This window comes from Durio zibethinus, chromosome 23 (assembly GCF_047325235.1).
Source record: "Durio zibethinus cultivar Kanyao isolate XHJ-2024 chromosome 23, ASM4732523v1, whole genome shotgun sequence".
In the NCBI taxonomy this organism is placed as follows: domain Eukaryota; kingdom Viridiplantae; phylum Streptophyta; class Magnoliopsida; order Malvales; family Malvaceae; genus Durio; species Durio zibethinus.
Genome location: NC_143184.1, coordinates 9,398,116 through 9,417,845, shown reverse-complemented (window position 1 = coordinate 9,417,845; position 19,730 = coordinate 9,398,116). Strand labels below are relative to the sequence as shown.

Here is a 19,730-nt window from a genome sequence, read left to right as displayed (position 1 = left end):
TCTATCCCACATCGGTGACGTCAGTAATAAATTTAGTGATCTGATACTCAAACCGCTTAATAGAGGCACAGAATGTTAGAGGCATATAATGATTAAAAGGGTATAATAGTCTCTTCTCCTCTTAAATTAAATTATCTTAGTCATTTGTGCCGACTTGACATATCAGGTCAGTTTAACATAGTCAATGCCACCTCAGCTCGACCCTATCTTAATTGTCCCTTTATGGTCTCTCTCAGCTTATCTATAAATATGAAGACTTAGGCACTATGAAGCCAGGTTCATCTGATTTATCTTTCTCTTTCTTTCCTACTTTTTCATTTTTTTCTCGACCTTATCTTTATTGACTTACGCATCAAAGTGCAATTGTTGGAAATATCCTTGTCTTTGTCGTTAACCATCCTTCCTTTTGGCATTTACAGGAATATCCTCAGGTCGGAGCTCGGCATCAATAGTTTTGGACTTCTTTTGTACTGCCATGACTGCAGCGTTTCTTAGCCTCATGTTGAACCTTCCAAGTCGACATGATCAGTTTGGTCTGGTTCAATCATCCCAGGTTACGAAGAAACTGTGCCTACCAGTGTTTTACCTTCCTTTTTATTAAAAAAGCATGGTGCCTGTCTTTCATTGCTAAACTATGGAAGAATATTGAACGAGGTTGAAGGTGTTATTATCAATACATTTGAAGAGCTTGAATCACTTGCGCTCAAGTCTTTGATGGAATGTTCCATTTCTACACCACCCAATACCCTGTTGGTCCATTAATTGGTAAGGGTCAGAGGATTCTACAGCCTGACAAAGCTCCAATATCCTGTTGATCATGAAATGGCTTGATCACCAGCCTCCATCATCAGTGGTTATCTTGTTCATTGGAAGCTTAGAGAGCTTTGATGAACCCCGACTAAAGGAACTTGCAAGTGGGCTTGAGCTTAGCGAGTTCAGGTTCTTGTGGTCAGTGCACCAGCAAAGGGCAAATTCGAGGTAACATGTGAGTACACCAATTTGGAGGAGATTTTTACAGATAAGTTCCTGGAGAAAACCAAGAAGAAAGGATTGATTCGTGGGTGTTGCCCCCAAGAGGACGTCCTGACCCATGAAGCAGTTGCGGAGTTTGTGTCACGTTGTTGGTGGAACTCTTATCTTGGAGAGCTTGTGGAATGGGGTGCCAATTCCATCATGGGCTATCCATTCGGAACACTAAGTCAACGCATTTCAGATGTTGAAAGATTTGGGATTGGCAGTGGAATTAAAATTGGATTATAGGATGGGCAACGGCTAGCTTATGATGGCGGGTGAGATAGAAAGAGATAAGCCATGATCGAGGTATAAGTTTCCATTCGAAAGCCAGTCTTTTAACACTTTAAAGAGTTAAGCCTTAGAAAGAGTTAAGCCTTAGATTTGGAGCAAAAGACTCTTTAACTTCTGGGTATCCAGATATTTCGAGATCTTGATATTTCACAACATATCAAAAAACATGGCAATGAAGATAATTGTCTTCCTACCACTGTTTTTTCTACATAGATACATAGTTCAAATTAACAATTTGAGTTCCTTAGTCAAACACAAACTAGAACGTACATCTGAAACACACATGAAAATTATGATAAATGTCTTTGTTACACTGCTATTTTGTCTACAGTGTCGTAGAAGGCAACTTCATGAAAATCCATGTTTAAGACGACAAAAATCATTTTTTGTCTTCCCACAGCAACGGGTGGTACAAAGTCAAGGAATCATGGATGAAATTAATAACAATGAACAATTGGAATGGCTTCAGTTCTTGAATGAGCAAATGAAGATATGAAAAATAGTGAGCGACATTACACCACCCATTACCGTTGCTAATGCCATGCAGATCAAGGTAAGCTGAACCATTCATTCTGAAAAACCTATGCTCTCTCTCTCATCCTTCCTCCCAATCTACATCATCCTCATCGTCTCCAGATGCTTCCGCTTCAATATTCAAGTCATTGACCTTATAACTCTCAGTTGTATTGCCTGAAATTGTTTAAAGGAAGATATTTACTAGGGAATACACACCAACATCATAATCATAATGAACTTAGTGATTAGCCGACACATTTTGTATTAAAAAGATACATAGGGAATGAAAATTGAACTTATATCAACCCGCTTCCGTAACTGGTATTGAGAGTTAACAAGAAAACTCAACCCGATTTACCGCAAGTTATTTCTATTATTACTTGACACACTTTGAATGGCAACAGGACTCCTACAACATGCACACGGAGATAAGTTAAAGGTTTCAACAGGGCAGTGGGAGGCAAATTTTCCCCATACCAGTAGGTATACCATACAAATTGTATTCTGAATTATGACATAATATGCATGTATCTATGTATATGCCATAACTTTTTGCAGATAAAACCACAATAGGCTACAATTCAAATCCTTTATTGTTTTAGATATTAAGTGATATTAGCAACTTAATACAGAAATATGGTGCACCATAAATTTGGGCCAAAAAATAAGTACTACTACCTCAATGTCAAACTAAATGTCCACTTTTATGTATTTTGCTCCTTGCCTTATAACTTTTACCCTTCAAGTGTCATAAAAGATAGATAGGCCCACCTAAAATTCGTATTTCAATGAAAGGCAACATCCAGAAAATGCTTTCCATTTAGGGAAACTTGGTATTATTTAGATAGTCCAAAGAAGAAAGGTAGGCATGCAATACGAGACAAAAGGAGTACATGTTTTTTTTATCATCTAGTACTAAGTTAATAGTTCATGAAGATTGTTCTTACTCAATTTAGGGTGGAAATTTTGGTATATTGTTTAAATTTAAGACATTAATTTAATTAAATGTTAGACAGCAACAAATATTGAAGTTTAAAAATATTAGATTTCCACTCTACATATATGATGATATTCAATATAAAATATGAAAATAGGTGCATGAATTACAATGAAACACAGAGAAAGGAATTAAATTAGATTGATGATTTACTCATAAAACTTCTAAAATGGTTGAATGTATTCTAGATTCAGCAGTAAGTTCCCTTGCAAGGTTTTCATAGCCTTTTGGCATATTAGATATTGTTTTAAATGGTTAGTTATATGAACAACCAAGCATGATGACATTTTCAAGTAACTTAAACCTTTAATTTCGAACAGTTCTCAGTCATAAAATAGTAACCGAATTATATTCTGAATACAAAATAAAAAACAGCACTTACCTGCAACAGGAGCTTCTTCCCAATCAATATCATCATCTCCCTCATCATCCTCACGTTTAACTTTCATGCCAACTTGCCGCTTGGAAGAGTCAGAAAGAACACTGGCAAGAGGAATGTCTGACAGTTCTTGTTGTTTCTTAGCAGCATCTTCTAGTTCTTGTTGTTTCTCATACAAAGCGGCATAATACGCTTTAAGATACTCGTCCTTCAACATAAAAGGAAAGCAAAAACTACATCAAATTCTAGTAAATTAAAAACTTTAAGATGGAGCAAAATGAAAGAAAAATGAATCATAGAACTACATCGCATAGACAAAAAGAAGGAATAATCCCATCTCATTGTACATACCTGTAAATTCTTCTTATCATCATTTTCAACAGTTGACTTTTTGTCATCTGAAAAATCAGGTTGTGCTGAACTGCCATCTGTATTTGACTCCAGCTTGACCTCTCCACGTTGTGCCTTTGTCAGGTTCATTCCTTGCTTTATCATCCAAGGTGGCAAAACTTTCAAGGATGTGCTTGCACTTTCAGACTTGACATCTTCTTCCTTGCCATCAAGACCAGAAAAGGCAACTTCAACCTGCCAGGCAGGGGCAAGAAGCTTTAAAAACAATCCAAGTTGATGGTAAAATATCCAATATTTGAAATTAAGAAATGGCATGCCCAAGAGTGTAGAGGAAAATCTCTAATAAAAATAAAAAGAATAGAAAATCCACACTTCAAAAAATAGTAAGCATTGAAAATACACTGATAGTTTGGTTGAAGAAGACTGATTTATGACAGTAATAACTCCAGTAGAGCTTACAAAACTGACTTTTAGGAAAATTGATGGTCTAGGCAGAAATCTGTTTTCAGCATCAATGGTTGGTTAAATGAGAAGCAAGGGCTTACTAGCTTTCAGAAAGGCACCAGATGCATTTAGTTAAGTTAGGATTTTGCATGAGATTTCATGAATACTCAATTTAATATTTTTAGCAAATTTGAATCTCCAAAAATTGTGGAAATATGAATGCAACTACCAAATTCGAAAAAAAAATTCTAGAAAATTAAACTACAATTATTCATGCAGAAACCATATGTCAAAGTCTAGCATCAATATTACATAATTATTCATAACTTGTATGCAGTTGCACCTCATAGTAGACAACAAAGAGAAATACAGTTGAAGTAAATCTCACCTTTGTCTCCCCAAGAAATGGCATAGGTGTCCCACCATAACCCTGAGAAGTTTTGGAAGGATCATTAGAATCAGAATCACCATTTAAAGCACGCCCAGCAGCACTTGCTCGAGCTTCCCATGCTTGGAGACTTCCAAATTCTGGAACAGGCAAATCTTTCACTCTGTTGAGTTGTTCCAATAACGGTTTAAGCTGTATCTGCAGTCATTTCATTGCATCATTAAAAATGGCATACAAAATATACACAATGGAGAGAATGAAATAAAAATAGGCTTGCATATTTCTATAAACATAAACTATAAAACAAATAAATAGGGAAATAACTCAAAACGCAATGGAGTTAGAAGGATTATGGATGTTGATCAAAATTGGTTGCCACGACAATACAGTAAGGAAATTTTGGTATGGTGAAAAAGATGAACAATCTGACAGGAGAATTTTGCAATTATTTTTCCCCATGCTCCCCTGGAGGTAATGAAAATCAATGTTAGGATTGCATTTCTTTTTCATGATTCTTAAAGACGAGAAGATTTAAGAGGAGCTTAAATGTGTCTTGCTGTTTGATCATGAGATCAAGATTGACAGAAATAAATAAAAGAGCATACTAGCCGTCTAAGTGGGGCTTATGGATTGAAGGCTAACCCGGTAAAAATTGTCTTCAAACTGCTTGCGTCTAGAGTCATCAACCTTTAGATTCAGGTTAGGTAGCCACTATCATAGAGAAGACCTATGATCATGTCTGATGGTGTTTCCTAAATAATGGAACCGCTAGGTTTTGGTACCAAAAGGATTAACCAATTGTTATTTATTAATCTAGCATTAATGATTAGAGTTGGGGAGAACAAATGGATTTGCGCTGACTACCCTAATCCAACACTGTTTTCCATAGTTTACAATTTTCATTAGGGAAGCCTCTTAGCCCTTTCTATTTACTTTGAGATTGAATGATTAGGTCAGAGTTTTCAAGCAAATTGTTTATTTGAAAATATACGAGCAAATTTAAAGAAGGCTTTTGGAGGTTATTCTGTATATTGTAGCTTTTAATTTCTTTTAGAGCTTATGTGCTATAAGGATAATTAATTTATTAACTATTTATAATTTGATGTTTGTTGAGAGCTTCTAAATATTGTGTTTAAGGCTGGATTCAAGCCAACTTTTATATACCTGAATGAACCAGGCTTATCTAATAAACTAGCATTAGAATTAACTAACCTGGTTGCCAAGCTGAAAGCATATATAATCATTGTATTTTTCTTGAATAAACCTTTATGTTTGTTAATTGCTTCCATTACTTTTTTGTTTAGATTTAAAACACATAGCTTGCAGTACTCAAGCCATCTTTCAAACAAAAACAGAAGAAAATCACATCTGCATCTTCTTTTGGCTTTGAATGAATACTTTTCAGGTCTACCAACTCTATTGGTGACTTTCAGGATAAGTCATGAACTCTCCCAGCAGACTAACAACCTAATTTCTTTAATCGTTTTTGCAGTTTTAAAAAATGGCAGGAGGTTGTTTTCCCTCAATTCACATCTTTTAAAACAGGACTTTATCTGGTATGTTTTCTGCTTTAAAATTGTTTTCAGGTTCAAAGTAAATCTGAGAAACAATGAACTTGCTTCAGTATGAAGGTGTTGAGGATAGCACTGGTTCTAGTGACCAAGTTTGGGGCATTATCAAATCTCTTTCAAGATTTTCCTCTCCACGGCTAGTATGGTTCAAGATGCTAATAATCAGAGATTGGAGAGGGAAAACATTCTAAAGGGCAAATAGCTATCCTAATCAGAAGTTAATGGAGTATTTGAAAAATAGAAGGTACACAGAAATATCATTTGATGAGGTAGAAAAAATGACTCTAAATGTCACCCAGTCAGCTGAGAAAGATGTAAGACAATGAAGGTAAGTTGTACACAAAGTGAGGATCAAAGGAGTTGTACCATTTCACCATTGTTCCAAATGTAAGGTAGTGCAGCAGCAGGCAATTAGGGATTGATGGGACGCTTTTATAAGAAACATCTTCTGAAGTTGATGATAGAGGAAAGGTTTTTGTTTGGAAGGATATATGACATGCACAATGCAGAGGGAAAGATGAGTTTCCTGATTTGTCTTTCAATGTGGAAGATATGGAAACTTCATAACTTCTTCTCTTTAGTGTCTGTTAAGGTATGGTCAATGTTTAATTCTTCCTTTATAATTGCTTGAGCAATGACAAAAACAAAGACTAATCAGCAGGCTAGTTGGAGAGGTATCAATGCCAATGTCTCAACTATGTGATAATGATCAGTCTTTTCTGAGTTAAAGTCTACAATTCCACTTCATTTTTCACCTTTTAGATTTTATTGATTTCATGAATATCTGGTCTAGTGTTATATTTCTATTTTCAACCTTTGCTATTATTGCAGAATTCCCTTGTTTGACAAGTGAGTAAACAAAATATAAGCACATGAGAAAACCAATACCAAAAAGAATTGCAACATTATCCAGTAGTGTAGCGAAACAGTAATATGTAGCAAATTCTGACAACATAAAATATAAAGTCAAGAATACACATAAATAATAGTAAGAAGTCCAGATATTAAGTCTTGTAAATACTGCATAGTGGAGAAACCAGATAACAAACATTTAGTTTAATTTAACTCAAGATTACAGAATCTCAGATAGATTGAAAAGGTTGAGACCGTGTAACCACAATCAAAAGTCCATTGGAAAATTTGCTATCAAATTCTGCTCATATGAAAATCAATTGGAAATCAACAAGGGAGAAAATACAATTCTAGACAGCATGAACAGCACCCAACCCCAAAAATAAAATAAATAAATAAAAAAGCAGGAAGACATTAAAATATGTGGGCTGGTCCATTTTGTCATCCGATATATTCATCCTTTAAAGGTGAATGAATTCAACCCATGTATACATGTACAAAATAGAAAACCATTGACAAAGAAAAAACAAAGGCAAAAAGAATCAAAGCTTAATGCTTGCATGGCTTTTGTTCCATTCCTTTAAACATCTAGCCGTTCAGAAAACACAAAAAGCTAGGTGTCTAAGTTTCTATTTTGCCCACAAGCTTACAGCTTTACATAGGTTTTAAAAATGCATTCAAAAGTGGGAGCCCTCATGGACCATTGTCATCTGACATGGCAGAATCAACTAGCAAAAACTAGAATAGAACATCTCAAGATGGGAAAAGCAAACTTCATGCCACAGAACCTGTTCCTCTATCCCCCTGTGCATCAATGGATAATATGTGTTTCGAATACCACATACACACAATAGACTAACAGCTACATGGATTTCATCACAAAGAATTATTATTTGATAATGAAGTTCTTTTTTTTTTTTCTCCTTTCAAGAAGAATTCACATGAAACACCAGATTCCTTCACAATTGAAAGCCAAGGACAAAGAATTCAGCTGAATCTGAATGGACCTCACTGATTTGACCTAATGTTAATATTTCATACTTTAATCAAGTCCAATGACATCCAAAGCAACTATGGCCAGTAAAAAGGAATCTAATTTGAATTACATCGTTTTCACAGTACAAAATGCATTAAAAAAATCGTGAACATACTAAAAATTTTGTTAACTTACTCATAAAGGGATTAACTTTCTTATTTCAATAGATTCACATAATAGATCAAATACAAATGAATGTGAAATTATAAGCTGCTAAATAGGAACTTTTTAAGAAAAAATACCTCCATTTTTTGAAGCATGTCCTTCAATTTTTCACGTCGTCGTCGCCTTGCATTGTCATCTCCATCTCCATCTCCTACTTCTTGTGCTGCTAATTTGTCACTCTCTGCGACCAATTCTCCATTACATCTTTCACAGTGAAAATATTCATCCTCCAAAGAAACCAATAGCAATGCATCCAAAGCATTGTATCTGAAAACATGACATCAGCACACCATCAATTTTTCATGATTACAAATTCACTAACCAAAATTACATTTCAAATGACCCAAGAAAAGAAAAAAGTGAAGAAAAGGAGGAAAGAGAGAGGCAGAAGCAGCAACCTTTTCCCACAGCCAGGGCAGACATATTCCTGAACAGTATTCTTGTCCTCAAGTTCATCCTTTAGTTTTTTCTTCATACGATGCAGTCTATACCTAACAACATCATATATCTACAAAACACATTGTTTCAGAGATTTTCACATACTCAGAAGCCAGAATCTGCTCTGCACGTGATAAAATGGATAAAAGACAAAAGAGATCTCTATCCGATCCATTATTACCAAATTAATCTATGCAGAACTGAATTGGAAAAATCAAATAATGAAAAGAAATAAAAATAGCAACCTGTGCATAATCCAGACAACAGTAAGAGTGAGTGTGCAATTTAATCTTCTCCTCTCCCTCTTTCCCACCATGTTGACTATCGGCTGTTGCAGCAACAGCAGCACTATATACCTTTGCTCCTTTAGCCGTCTGTGACCAAATCAAACATCAGTATTCAGGCAAAAATAAAAGAAGAGTTCAACACAACCAAGAACTCGTTCCCAACTCTTAATGAATAAATAAAACATATAGAAGATAAATGGAGACAAGACTTTTTGTCCACTAACACCACCACTATGCCTCAATTCTATGCAAAAATAAGGTACAACTAAAAACAGAAAACAAGGGAAAAGAAAGTGAGCTTCAATCATTTGATGTGCATAGTATATGTTTGAAAATTAATAGGGAACAAGACAGTGATGATTCAGAACAAATACGAAAGAAAAACTTACCTTCAAAACCAACCAGAGTGACAACTAAGAAACACCAGTACAGGTGAAGAGAAAGAAAAAGGAACTATAGCAGACTCTACCTCTTTTCTATGATCACGGGTGACTAATTTTTCTTCCTCAAATAGTCGTAGAGTCCGCCGAAGTTGCTTTGAATGTAGTTTCAACTCCTTTGCCAAATCTTCTTCTCTAACCCATTGTCTCCTAGATATGAAAGCAAAAATTGCAAATTACAATAACAGAACAAAGTGAGTTGCAAATAGCAAGCCTAAAGGCATAATTATTGCAAGCAACAGGAAATTACTCTTGGTGTCAAATATATTAGGCATCATTACATAACTAAATGTATCTTACTTAACTTGTTAAATACTAACCTCCTATGGAAAGACTTCTAGTTGAACTGAAAAAACACTTGCCAAAGTACTCAGCCAAGTTTCACCATATTATGCCTAATACATAAAATATTCAATGCCTCCCATTTCAAAGTCCAAACTAGTCAAATTCCCAATGCTTCTAAATGTGCTTTCTTTCCTGACAAGATCACAACTTTAATAAAAATTCTCTTCAACAATTCTATTTTAAATTATAAAAAATACAGCAATGCATTATTTTTTTCAATTTAATATGCCTTAATTTCACTTAACAGAAAAACTTCAATTCTCCCTTTCGATTTCTGCAACTAACAAAACCGAATTTTCCCCTTTCCCTTCCTTCACTGTTAAAAATAAAACCATTTTTAATTGTTTCCTAGAGATAAATAAATAAACGGTACCTTGTAAGAGCATCAAGCACTACAACGGCAATCCCTCTATTATCACCCCGACCCGTCTTTGGCTGATTATCTCCTTTTGTTGTCACATCATCATAAAACGCCCGAGCCGCAAGTTTCACCAACCTGTTTTTCCAAATTCAATTCCAATAAACAAATAAACAGTTAAATTAGGTAAATGACAAACCCTGTTCTCCGATACCCTCTATTGGGCTGATTTTAGGTAAACAAGCGTACCTGTTAAATGGCTCGATGCTCATCTTGTTAAGTGACGGGCGTTAAGAAATTTCCTCGTGATTGCCCAAACTAATTTGCAGCACGTAATCTGATTCCGCAAGAAGAACTGCAGCAGATAATCAAAAACATTGGTTTGCAGATCCAGAGTAATGGGGTTCGAAAGAGGGGATGGGGGCGGATTGTAAATGAAGCAGGGTTCGAGGAAGAAGCTGTTGGGAAGGTTTTCTAGAAAACCCTGATTGGCATTTTTCATATAGACAGACAGGGTAAAAGGAATAAGTTTATACTACCAAGATCGGAGAATTACCTGTTAAGAAGATATGGTTATGGTTGCCTTGATGGAGCTGAAATTTGATAGAAAGGTAGGCTAAAAAGTAGGAAGCAAGCAGGCGGAGCGGTGCTTACCTTGGTGAGCCAGACGGTGCGTGGGCGATGTGCCTGGCAAGACGGAGAATGTGCTGGCTTGATAAAAGTATACTTCTACAGTACTTGGTGATAATGGTTCGGCCCGGGGTTAGAATTGGATATTTTAATTAATGTACAGTATTATAAATATTTTAAATTTTTAAAGTCGATTTTAATTTGTTTAATTTTAAAAATTATAAATTTTTAAATAGAAGACAAACTTGAATGTATGACAAGATTTTGAAATTACAAAAAAAAAAAATCCTAAAAATAATGTGTAAGAAAGTTAAAATACGGTTGACTACTCAATTGATGTTATCAGTGACTATATCCGGCGGCGCAAATGATGTTACAAAATCTGATTAGGACAAATGGCGTTTCGTTTTAAGTTTATCTAAATTACTTCGTCTTTTTAGGTCTTACATAAAATAATTATTATTTTATATTATATTTAATTTATATTTAAAAAGAGATATAAAAATTATAAAAAAGATTAATATACTCTTGACATAAAATTATTTACTCTTCTCTAAAAAAAAAATATTATTATTAAGTTTACATATCTAATTATACCTTTAAAAATTATATCAATAATTTAAATTTTATAAATTTTGAAAAATGATAATTTTGTAAATAAATAAATTATTCTATTATAATCTTTACATACATAAATACAAAATAAGATGACATTATTTAATCTAATTTTATTCATAATATTATCTTATTCTATATTATTATAATCTTATATACCAAATATAATTTTAATATAGAGAATTACTTTGCCTAACAATCATAATAATCAAATCGCATTAGTGGAGGTGGATTAGATTTATAATTGGTGAATTCAAAATTAGTAAATTTTAAATTTAATTAATTTATACAATTATTTTTAAGATAATATTTGACATCTATGAGATTTATAGTTAATACTCATAGCATTTTTTTTATTTTCAAATTTATAACTTTCCTTGTAAAGAAACTCAAAATTAATGAATAAATAACAATTGAACATAAATCACAAATTTTGAAGATTGAAGGAAAATATTATTATTTTATTTATTATTTAGCATTATTTTAGATATTTTATTTATCATTTAAAATTATTTGTTAAGTGATAATAATTATATCACTTAGAATTTGATTGATTATATAAAGTTCTTATTTTTTATATTTTAACATTATTTTTTTATGATTTTTTTTACTTTTAATATTAAAAATGGTAAACTTCATAAATATATCCTATGGTTAAGTCGAAATGAAAATGTCTCATGAGATTTAAAACATAACACTTAATTACTTTATGATTTATTTTATTATTTTTTACTCAAAACTGTTACTTTTTTTTAAATTTTTTCCTTTTAAATTCATATTTTCTCTCTCTAAAATCAAACTAATTCTCTCTCTAAATTCAGACCAATCTATAAATAGTAACTTTCAAACCACCAAAAAAATTAATTTTACTGCTAACAAACAGGAAGCTGTCAAAAATTGAATCAATTTAAAAAGCCAAATTCCACAACACAAGTACTAAATAATTCACCAACAAAGCCTCAGCATAATAACTCAAAAATAAAACCAAAATTTCAACAAATAGCTTCAAAGAAAAATCCACAATAAAAAATTCAATCATAGAAACCAAAAATTATTACCAAACAAAAAAATAGGAAATTGCAACAACAAAATACATAAAATTATGAGATTGAAGGTTTGATCTCTGGGGATATATTCTTATAAATAGAGGAATGAAGCATTGTTACTGTAAATGAGTAAATGAAGAAGTTTTCCAGTGGCTTTAACAAGATAATAGATAGCGATAGAAATAGCGGGTTGTTACTAGTTTTTGGGTTTTTGAATTCTACTAATTTAGTATTGTTATCGAGAGTTTGAAGGTGGTTGATAAGTTTAGAAAGTGATAGTAATTTTTATTTAGTGCTTTGATTTAGGCTTGTGCTGGAAACTTATGAAACTCTAAAGGAAGAAGAAGAGGAAGTGACAATAAGAGGATTTATTTGGGGTTTTCAAAAATTGCTGAATAGAGCGTAATTGGTAGACAGCAAGAGGGAAGCGGTATATCAGTACCAATTTCTAGGTTGTTAATTTTTTTTTATTTAAGATTTGGAAGTTTAAAGATAAGAGAATTAATATATTTTTCTGGTGGTTTGAAGGTTGTTATTGGTGGATTGGTCTAAATTCAAAGAAATAATTGGTTTAATTTTAAAGAAAGAGACTAAATTTTTAGAAAGAGAATATGTATTTTTAAATGGAAAGTGTGAATTCAAATAAAGAAGAAGTAAAAAATAAACGAAAAAGTAACAATTTTGAGTAAAACAAATAAAATAAATCATAAGATAGTTGAGTATCACGTTTTAAATTCTTAGGAGTTTTTTTTTTTTGGCCTTAATATTAAAAATCATAAAACTATTTTTATAAAATAATTAAAATTTAGCATTAAATATATTAAAATCAAAATATTTTTCTTAAACTCTGTGAAATTAACAACACCAAATAAATTTAAGATAGAAAGAGTATAACTTTATAACCTTTTAAATTTTCTAATTTGATTTTTAAAATATTATCACGTGTTTGCAACTCAACATAGATTATATCTTTTTTTAGAACACTATAACTCTAAGAAAATGTTCTTCTCAATTTATGTGTATGGTCTATTTTATTTGCTTTAGAATGATTTTATACGACGTTAAAAATTAAATTGCATTGTCCGTTTCTTATAATTTTTACCTTTTTTTTTTTTTACGATTTATGTTATTTTTTTATGCATGTGATTTGAAACTTGAAAGCTAAAGATACAATATTTCGAATCAAAAGTTTAATTTAATTAATTTATATAATTATTTTAAAAAAATCATTTAATAAGTTTAAATTTTAAATTTCAGTACCTGAACATAAACCATTTTCTTATTCACATTCACATGCGATTTAAAAAAAAATGACAAGATTCTCATAAAAAATTATCTATATAAATAAAATTATTTGTATTTTTGACAATATTGAATAGATTTTGGGTTTAAATAATCGAAAATTTAATAAGTTTTCAGAACTAATAGAATCTAAAATTTCTTAATGTGTTTTTTTAGTTCGAAATTTTGGTTGAAGTGGTCTCTAAGTTGTGTGGGATTTTATTAAAGGTTTTTTTTTTTCCCTTAAAAAAGCATCAACAACATACCAAGTAGTATCCATATGTACCCTTGGCTTTGGACATTCAACTTTGAAATTTATTTGAATTTATGGATGTAAATAATATATTAGTATTCATAAGTTATTTGGATTCCACTTGAATAAATTTTGAAATCGATTCGATTATTATCTAGTTAAACTTGAATAGTTTAATTTATCGATCTAGTCGAGTTTGAGTATTTTTATATCCGACTCAAATTATTCACGAACCTAATTGAGCTTTTATATTTTAATATATTTTAATTATTTTAATTAATAAAATATCTCAAATTCGAGTTTGAATATAAATAATGAAGTTTTTATCAAATATAAAAATTAAATTTATTTTTATATATTAATCGATCTAAAATGAACGAACTTGAGTAGTTTGAATATAAATAATTGAGTTTTTATCAAATATAAAAATCGAATTTATTTTTATATATTAATCGATCTAAAACGAACGAACTCGAATAATTTGATTTATATATTGAATTAAGTTTGAGTTAAAAAAATAAAATTTAATTGAGTTTCAATTGAATTTCAAATCTTAAATTTTAAATTGAATTCAAATTCAAATTTAATATTATATTGATTCAAACTCAATTGAATACACTCCATTCGAAACCTTCGAGCTGTATTTGGCAGATGGAATGGCTAGCCCAATCGTAGTTGGCAATGAATAAAGGTGTTGTTTTTAGGACAATTTCACTTCCACAATTTTTTTTTTTTCTTTTGTAAGTTCAATTTCATCCATTCCTGGCTAAAAGAAATCATTAAAATTAAGGTTCCAATGCTTATGATTTAACTACCGATTTTAAATTTAGTGCTGGACTATTAGATTAGTTGTCGTGGATCCTAGCATAAATGACCTACTCATAACACCAATTGTACCGATCGTAGAGCATTTGTAGCTAGATATAGTCACTTACAACACCAATTGAGTGATTATTAACTAAAATGTCTGTATTTTAACTTTCTTACATGTTGTTTTTAGGACACATTTCTTGGTAATTTCAAAATATTGTATTTCCTAAAAAAGATAATTAGTAAGTAAAAATAAAATATTAAGGTTATCTTAAAGTTGCATATGTGCATAAAAACTTTGAGCCATTGTAATCTAAACTATTGGATTAATTTAAAAAAAGAGTTTAAATTAACTTTTAGTAAAATTTTTAAATCCTAAGTGCAGATTAAAATATTGCTACATATCCCATTAACATATTTAAAGAATTAATGAATTAATATAATAAATAATGGAATATGTGTCAATATTCTAAATCATCTTATAGAGTTTTATAATTTTATGGACAATAATATTATTTTATTTAATATATTTTTATTTTTTGAAAATAATTTAAAATTATTCTTACTTTTATTTGAAGGTAGATTCTCACATTTTAAAACTAAATTTTAATCTCATTTTTGTGCACCGTCAGATTTAGGGTTAATTAACAACCGTCCGATAAAAAATAAAAGCACTATATAAATAAGCTATCGGAGAAAAACCTAGAAGGAGGCTAGGGTTTATTCTTCTTTAGCGCCGATCTCCCCTAGAAGGTGTTCAGCTTCTTTTCTCTTATTTTCTTCTTTGCATTTTTCGTTTCAACTTGTTGTAATTATTTGACATTTTGGTTTGTTAATACTCTTGAATTACAGGTAAGTCATGGTTAAGCATAACAATGTTGTGCCAAATGGCCACTTTAAGAAGCACTGGCAGAACTATGTGAAAACTTGGTTCAATCAGCCAGCAAGAAAGGCTAGAAGAAGAATTGGTGGGTTTCTTTTTTTTTTTTTTTGGGGGGGGGGGGGGTGGGTTTCTCTTTCTATTGTAAAAGAATGATGATGTTATTTGAGTGGTAGAGTTTATGTTTAATGATGATGTTTGGGATTTTGCAGCAAGGCAAAAGAAGGCGGTAAGGATCTTTCCAAGGCCAACTGCTGGGCCTCTGCGCCCTATTGTCCATGGCCAGACCTTGAAGTACAACATGAAGTTGAGAGCTGGCAAGGGTTTCACTCTTGAAGAGCTTAAGGTATGCTGTTTGTAATTTTCTTTTATACATTTTTTGGATTATGTTTAGGTTTTGTATTTTTATTCTGGTAAAGATTTGTAAATTAGACAGTAATTTCAAGTGATTGAAGAAATATTTTGGTATTCTGCCTGTGATTAAGTGACCAAGTTCAAATATTATTAATACCCTTATTTGACAATTAATTTAAAAATTAAAAGGAAAATGAACAATGAATCCCATCTTGATGTAGTTGTATGTGCTTGTATCGAATGCGGCACTCACTTTATACTCTGATCAGGCTGCTGGTATTTCAAAGAAACTTGCACCAACCATTGGTATTGCTGTTGATCACCGCCGCAAAAACAGATCTCTTGAAGGTCTTCAAGCCAATGTTCAGAGGCTTAAGACCTACAAGGCCAAACTTGTTGTCTTCCCAAGACGTGCTCGCAAGTTTAAGGTAATTTTTAGGGCCTATTTGCAGTGATTAAATCCTTAAATCCTTAATCTTGTTTTGTGTTTTTAATGTTTTTTATTCTATGTGTTCATGTAGGCTGGTGATTCTACTGCTGAGGAGCTTGCAACTGCAACCCAAGTCCAAGGACCATACATGCCTATTTCTTGTGAGAAGCCTTCTGTTGAGCTTGTGAAGGTCACAGAGGAGATGAAATCATTCAAGGCCTATAACAAGCTTCGTGTTGAAAGAATGAACAAGCGCCATATTGGTACTAGGCTGAAGAAGGCTGCTGAGGCTGAGAAAGAAGACAAGAAGTAAGGTTTGCCTTCTTGAGGGCTGTGTTTTGCTATTTGACTTGTTAAAGACATTCGTTTTTGTTTTCATATTGTCAGTTGAGTTGAAACAGCTTTTGAAAACTTTGGTATTACGTTTGTAATCCTGTTTTTGAGCATTTTAATAGATTGAGAGGTTTCTTGCAATTCCTTTCTGTGGTGTTGGCATTATGAAAGTGTTGATACTGATAAGTTTGGTGATGGTTAATTGGTTTATTGTTTGTGTTAAACAAATTTCAATTGATTTTGATGCTTCATCCAGACTGATTGATAAACAGAATTGAAACAGGATGATTTTATCCTGGAACACCATAATCAGATCGTCCAGTGGTTATAGAATGTGTAAATTTCTTAATTTAATAATGAAGGATGAAAATGTTTTCTGAAGCTGTTGGAAATGGATCAATTCTGGACATGCTTTCAAATGAGCATACTGAACAAAACCAAATGTATACGATTTCTTATTGACTTATTCTCTACGCACCTGAGACGGCAATGTCCAAGGTACAGATGCTAAAAATATTTGATAGCCTTATCTGTAGCGAGCGACAGAATATCTTTTGAGGTGCTGCAGTTATAGATCAATGAATTCACCTGAATCTTTATCCTCACATTTGGATTCAACCATGGAACTTCTCCTAAATACACCGAACCACGGCTTATAACTTTGCTGATACGAGGCAGCATGTTGGAGTTACAAAAACCCGCTCCAACTTGTTTTTGTTGTTAACACAGCTGATGAACTTGCTTTCAAAGAGAAGAAAATGATCTAGTGAACTGAGAACACAAAATAAAGTTTGAATTCAAGTAAATTTCGAATGCTTTACAACACTTGGCTGATTGGTTCAATTATAGGTACGAACATACCTGGCGTTGATTGCCTGGATTTCCAAGCACTGTAAGTTGGTTCTTCGTTAAATTATAGGTGCAGATACGAGAGTTAAATCTCAATTCTGTTGAATTAAATCTTTTAAAGATAGTGATATCATTCATATGCAATGGAAACTCAAATTTTTATTGGAATAAAAATGAGAATGAGTATTACATTAAAAAATTATGGGTATGGAGATTATTTATATCCATTAAATACACGTGAAAATAAGGATGAAGATAAATTTAAAATATCTATTAAATATGAATATCAAGATAAGTATAATATAAAAATTGAGGGATGGGAAGAAAAATATTCTACTCTTTTCATACCTTACTTATTAATGATTGTATGAATTAATTAAGTTAAATTTTAGGTTCAATAATAATACGGACTTTTTGAAATGTTTAAAATTAATATTTGAATAGGTGTGCAACTTCACAGAGGAGCTTTAGAAAACTTAAGTAGGATCTGCCATATTCTAGAAGCTATAATTTTTTACAGAGATGAATTGGAAATTGCAAGAATGTAAATATAAACATTGAAAAATTTTTTCCTGCTGAATTAAGTTCTTTCAGCAATATAATCCTAGTACATAATTGTTTATTTGAATCTTTTCGTAGCATGTTTACTGGGATTCTAGATCAGAGGATATAAGACAACTGTTCTTTGACTTTGAGTAGAAACCAAGCAAAATAAAGTGCAGAAGACCTCAATTTTTACTCTATTTTCCTCCATTTCCAAGCAAACATATATTCTGACGAGCTAAAAGAAATTCTCTTCATTTATTCCTAGCAGTAGCACATCTGTCAGAATGTGACTACATCAACGATTGTCTTTGAATCTTCTTTAGTTTCCCTATGTCGATAATTCCTCTTTCTGGCCAGCTTCTTTTTCTCCTTTCTCATTTTTCCTGTTAACCAATTGTAATTGTTCATTTGCCTGTTACCTTCCTATATTTATACATCTAGTTCATCCCCAAAGAGTTGCTTATCTCAGCTAGTACTCTCAAGCTTTGCTTGGAGCCATGGAGTCTAGGCGGCACTGTTTAAAATTGCTCTATTCAGTCGTATGCATTTCCATTTTTGCCACCATTCTCTTCACTCGTTGTGGTATGTAAATTCCTTCTAATTATATGTTCTTTTGTTTTCTCTCTTCAGTCAGATTCAATCCCAAGTTTTTGGTGCATCTTCAAGATTGAATGTGCTTGTTTTCTTTTGTCTTGATTTATGTTAGATGCTAGACTTATGGTTCATATATGGAAGCGCAAGGGCTCAAACCTCCAGAAAAGTCCAACTGTTGAATTGTTTAACAAGCTAAAATTAACTAATCATGTTCTCTCCAATGTTGATCCATATACCATAAACTCACCTTTCTATCTACCTCCTTTTGACTCGCTATCACCACTTCCTCAGCCAGAGCGCTCTCCTCCCTTTAGTCAATACCCTCCATTTACCCCACAATCACCTTCCAACCCTCCGCCGTCTCCAATGAGCTACGGACTAGCAACCCCTTCACCACCTAGTTATATCCATAGCCCTCCTGCAAATCCCTCTGAACATGGCTTCAGTCCTCCTAGCACTTTCCCAAGCCCCCCTCAACATCAGCCTAGCCCACCAAAACAAGTTCCCAGCCCTCCTAAGCATTTACCAGGCCAGCCCATTTATGAATCTCCATTGCTCAACCCACCGCCTTTGGGGCCCCCTCCTCCACACAAAGGGTCACAGTCTGGTGTTTGGTGTGTTGCTAAGCCAACAGTGCCTGATTCAATAATCCAAGTAGCCATGGATTATGCATGTGGGTCTGGTGCAGATTGCAAATCAATTCAACCCAACGAGGCCTGCTTTCAACCCAATACAATAATTGCGCATGCTTCATTTGCTTTCAACAGCTACTGGCAAAACACAAAGGGGACCGGTGGCACTTGTGACTTTGGAGGGACTGCCATGCTTGTTACTGTTGATCCTAGTAAGCTTAATTTAATCTCACAATCTATCCTTTGCAATATGCAAATAAAAATCCTCTGATATGTATTGCTGATTTTAGTAACATTTTTGTAATGAAAATGTGACAGGTTTTGATATGTGCCAGTTCAGCTACAATTGATCACTGAAGACAGAAAGAACAATCAAAAAGACCAACTATTTCAGAGTTTGAACCAGCACTTTTGTTAGATGTGATTCTCTCTAGATGTTTTCTTCCTTCTATGAACCGGATAGAGTTTAAAGTATAGTATATTTTATATGATGTATAAACATATCCTGCGTAATTTATGTTTTATATGATATTATAATGTCTAAATATGCCTGCAATATTTGAGACAGAAAATAGCGTATGCAATGGGACCAACATTTACAACAC

The 19,730-nt window shown here is 32.6% G+C and overlaps 3 protein-coding genes across 6 annotated transcripts; 2 read left to right on the top strand and 1 right to left on the bottom strand.

Annotated features, from left to right (window-relative positions):
• Window positions 1-1,468: 1,468 nt before the first annotated feature.
• LOC111314570 (uncharacterized) lies at window positions 1,469-10,561 on the bottom strand. Of its 4 annotated transcripts, none has more exons than XM_089752863.1 (12): window positions 10,429-10,561; window positions 10,122-10,227; window positions 9,888-10,010; window positions 9,199-9,319; window positions 8,688-8,816; window positions 8,403-8,512; window positions 8,082-8,271; window positions 4,381-4,578; window positions 3,549-3,782; window positions 3,201-3,405; window positions 2,171-2,230; window positions 1,469-1,995 (listed from the first exon to the last, which is right to left on the bottom strand). In XM_089752863.1, the coding sequence occupies exons 2-12, from the start codon at window positions 10,142-10,144 to the stop codon at window positions 1,901-1,903; spliced, it is 1,488 nt and encodes a 495-aa protein (XP_089608989.1). In that variant the 5' UTR covers window positions 10,145-10,227; window positions 10,429-10,561; the 3' UTR covers window positions 1,469-1,900. The 4 variants fall into 4 exon arrangements, with proteins under 4 accessions (XP_089608989.1, XP_089608990.1, XP_022771780.2 ...); XM_089752864.1 differs by having other exon boundaries at window positions 10,527-10,561; XM_022916045.2 differs by lacking the exon at window positions 2,171-2,230.
• Window positions 10,562-15,215: 4,654 nt separating this feature from the next.
• Window positions 15,216-16,645, top strand: LOC111314569 (large ribosomal subunit protein eL13z). Its single transcript, XM_022916043.2, has 5 exons — window positions 15,216-15,260; window positions 15,360-15,475; window positions 15,600-15,733; window positions 16,011-16,169; window positions 16,263-16,645. Exons 2-5 carry the CDS (start codon window positions 15,367-15,369, stop codon window positions 16,482-16,484), a joined length of 624 nt encoding a protein of 207 aa, XP_022771778.2. The 5' UTR covers window positions 15,216-15,260; window positions 15,360-15,366; the 3' UTR covers window positions 16,485-16,645.
• Window positions 16,646-17,915: 1,270 nt separating this feature from the next.
• LOC111314566 (uncharacterized) lies at window positions 17,916-19,670 on the top strand. Its single transcript, XM_022916041.2, has 3 exons — window positions 17,916-18,481; window positions 18,606-19,337; window positions 19,444-19,670. Exons 1-3 carry the CDS (start codon window positions 18,397-18,399, stop codon window positions 19,473-19,475), a joined length of 849 nt encoding a protein of 282 aa, XP_022771776.1. The 5' UTR covers window positions 17,916-18,396; the 3' UTR covers window positions 19,476-19,670.
• Window positions 19,671-19,730: the final 60 nt, after the last annotated feature.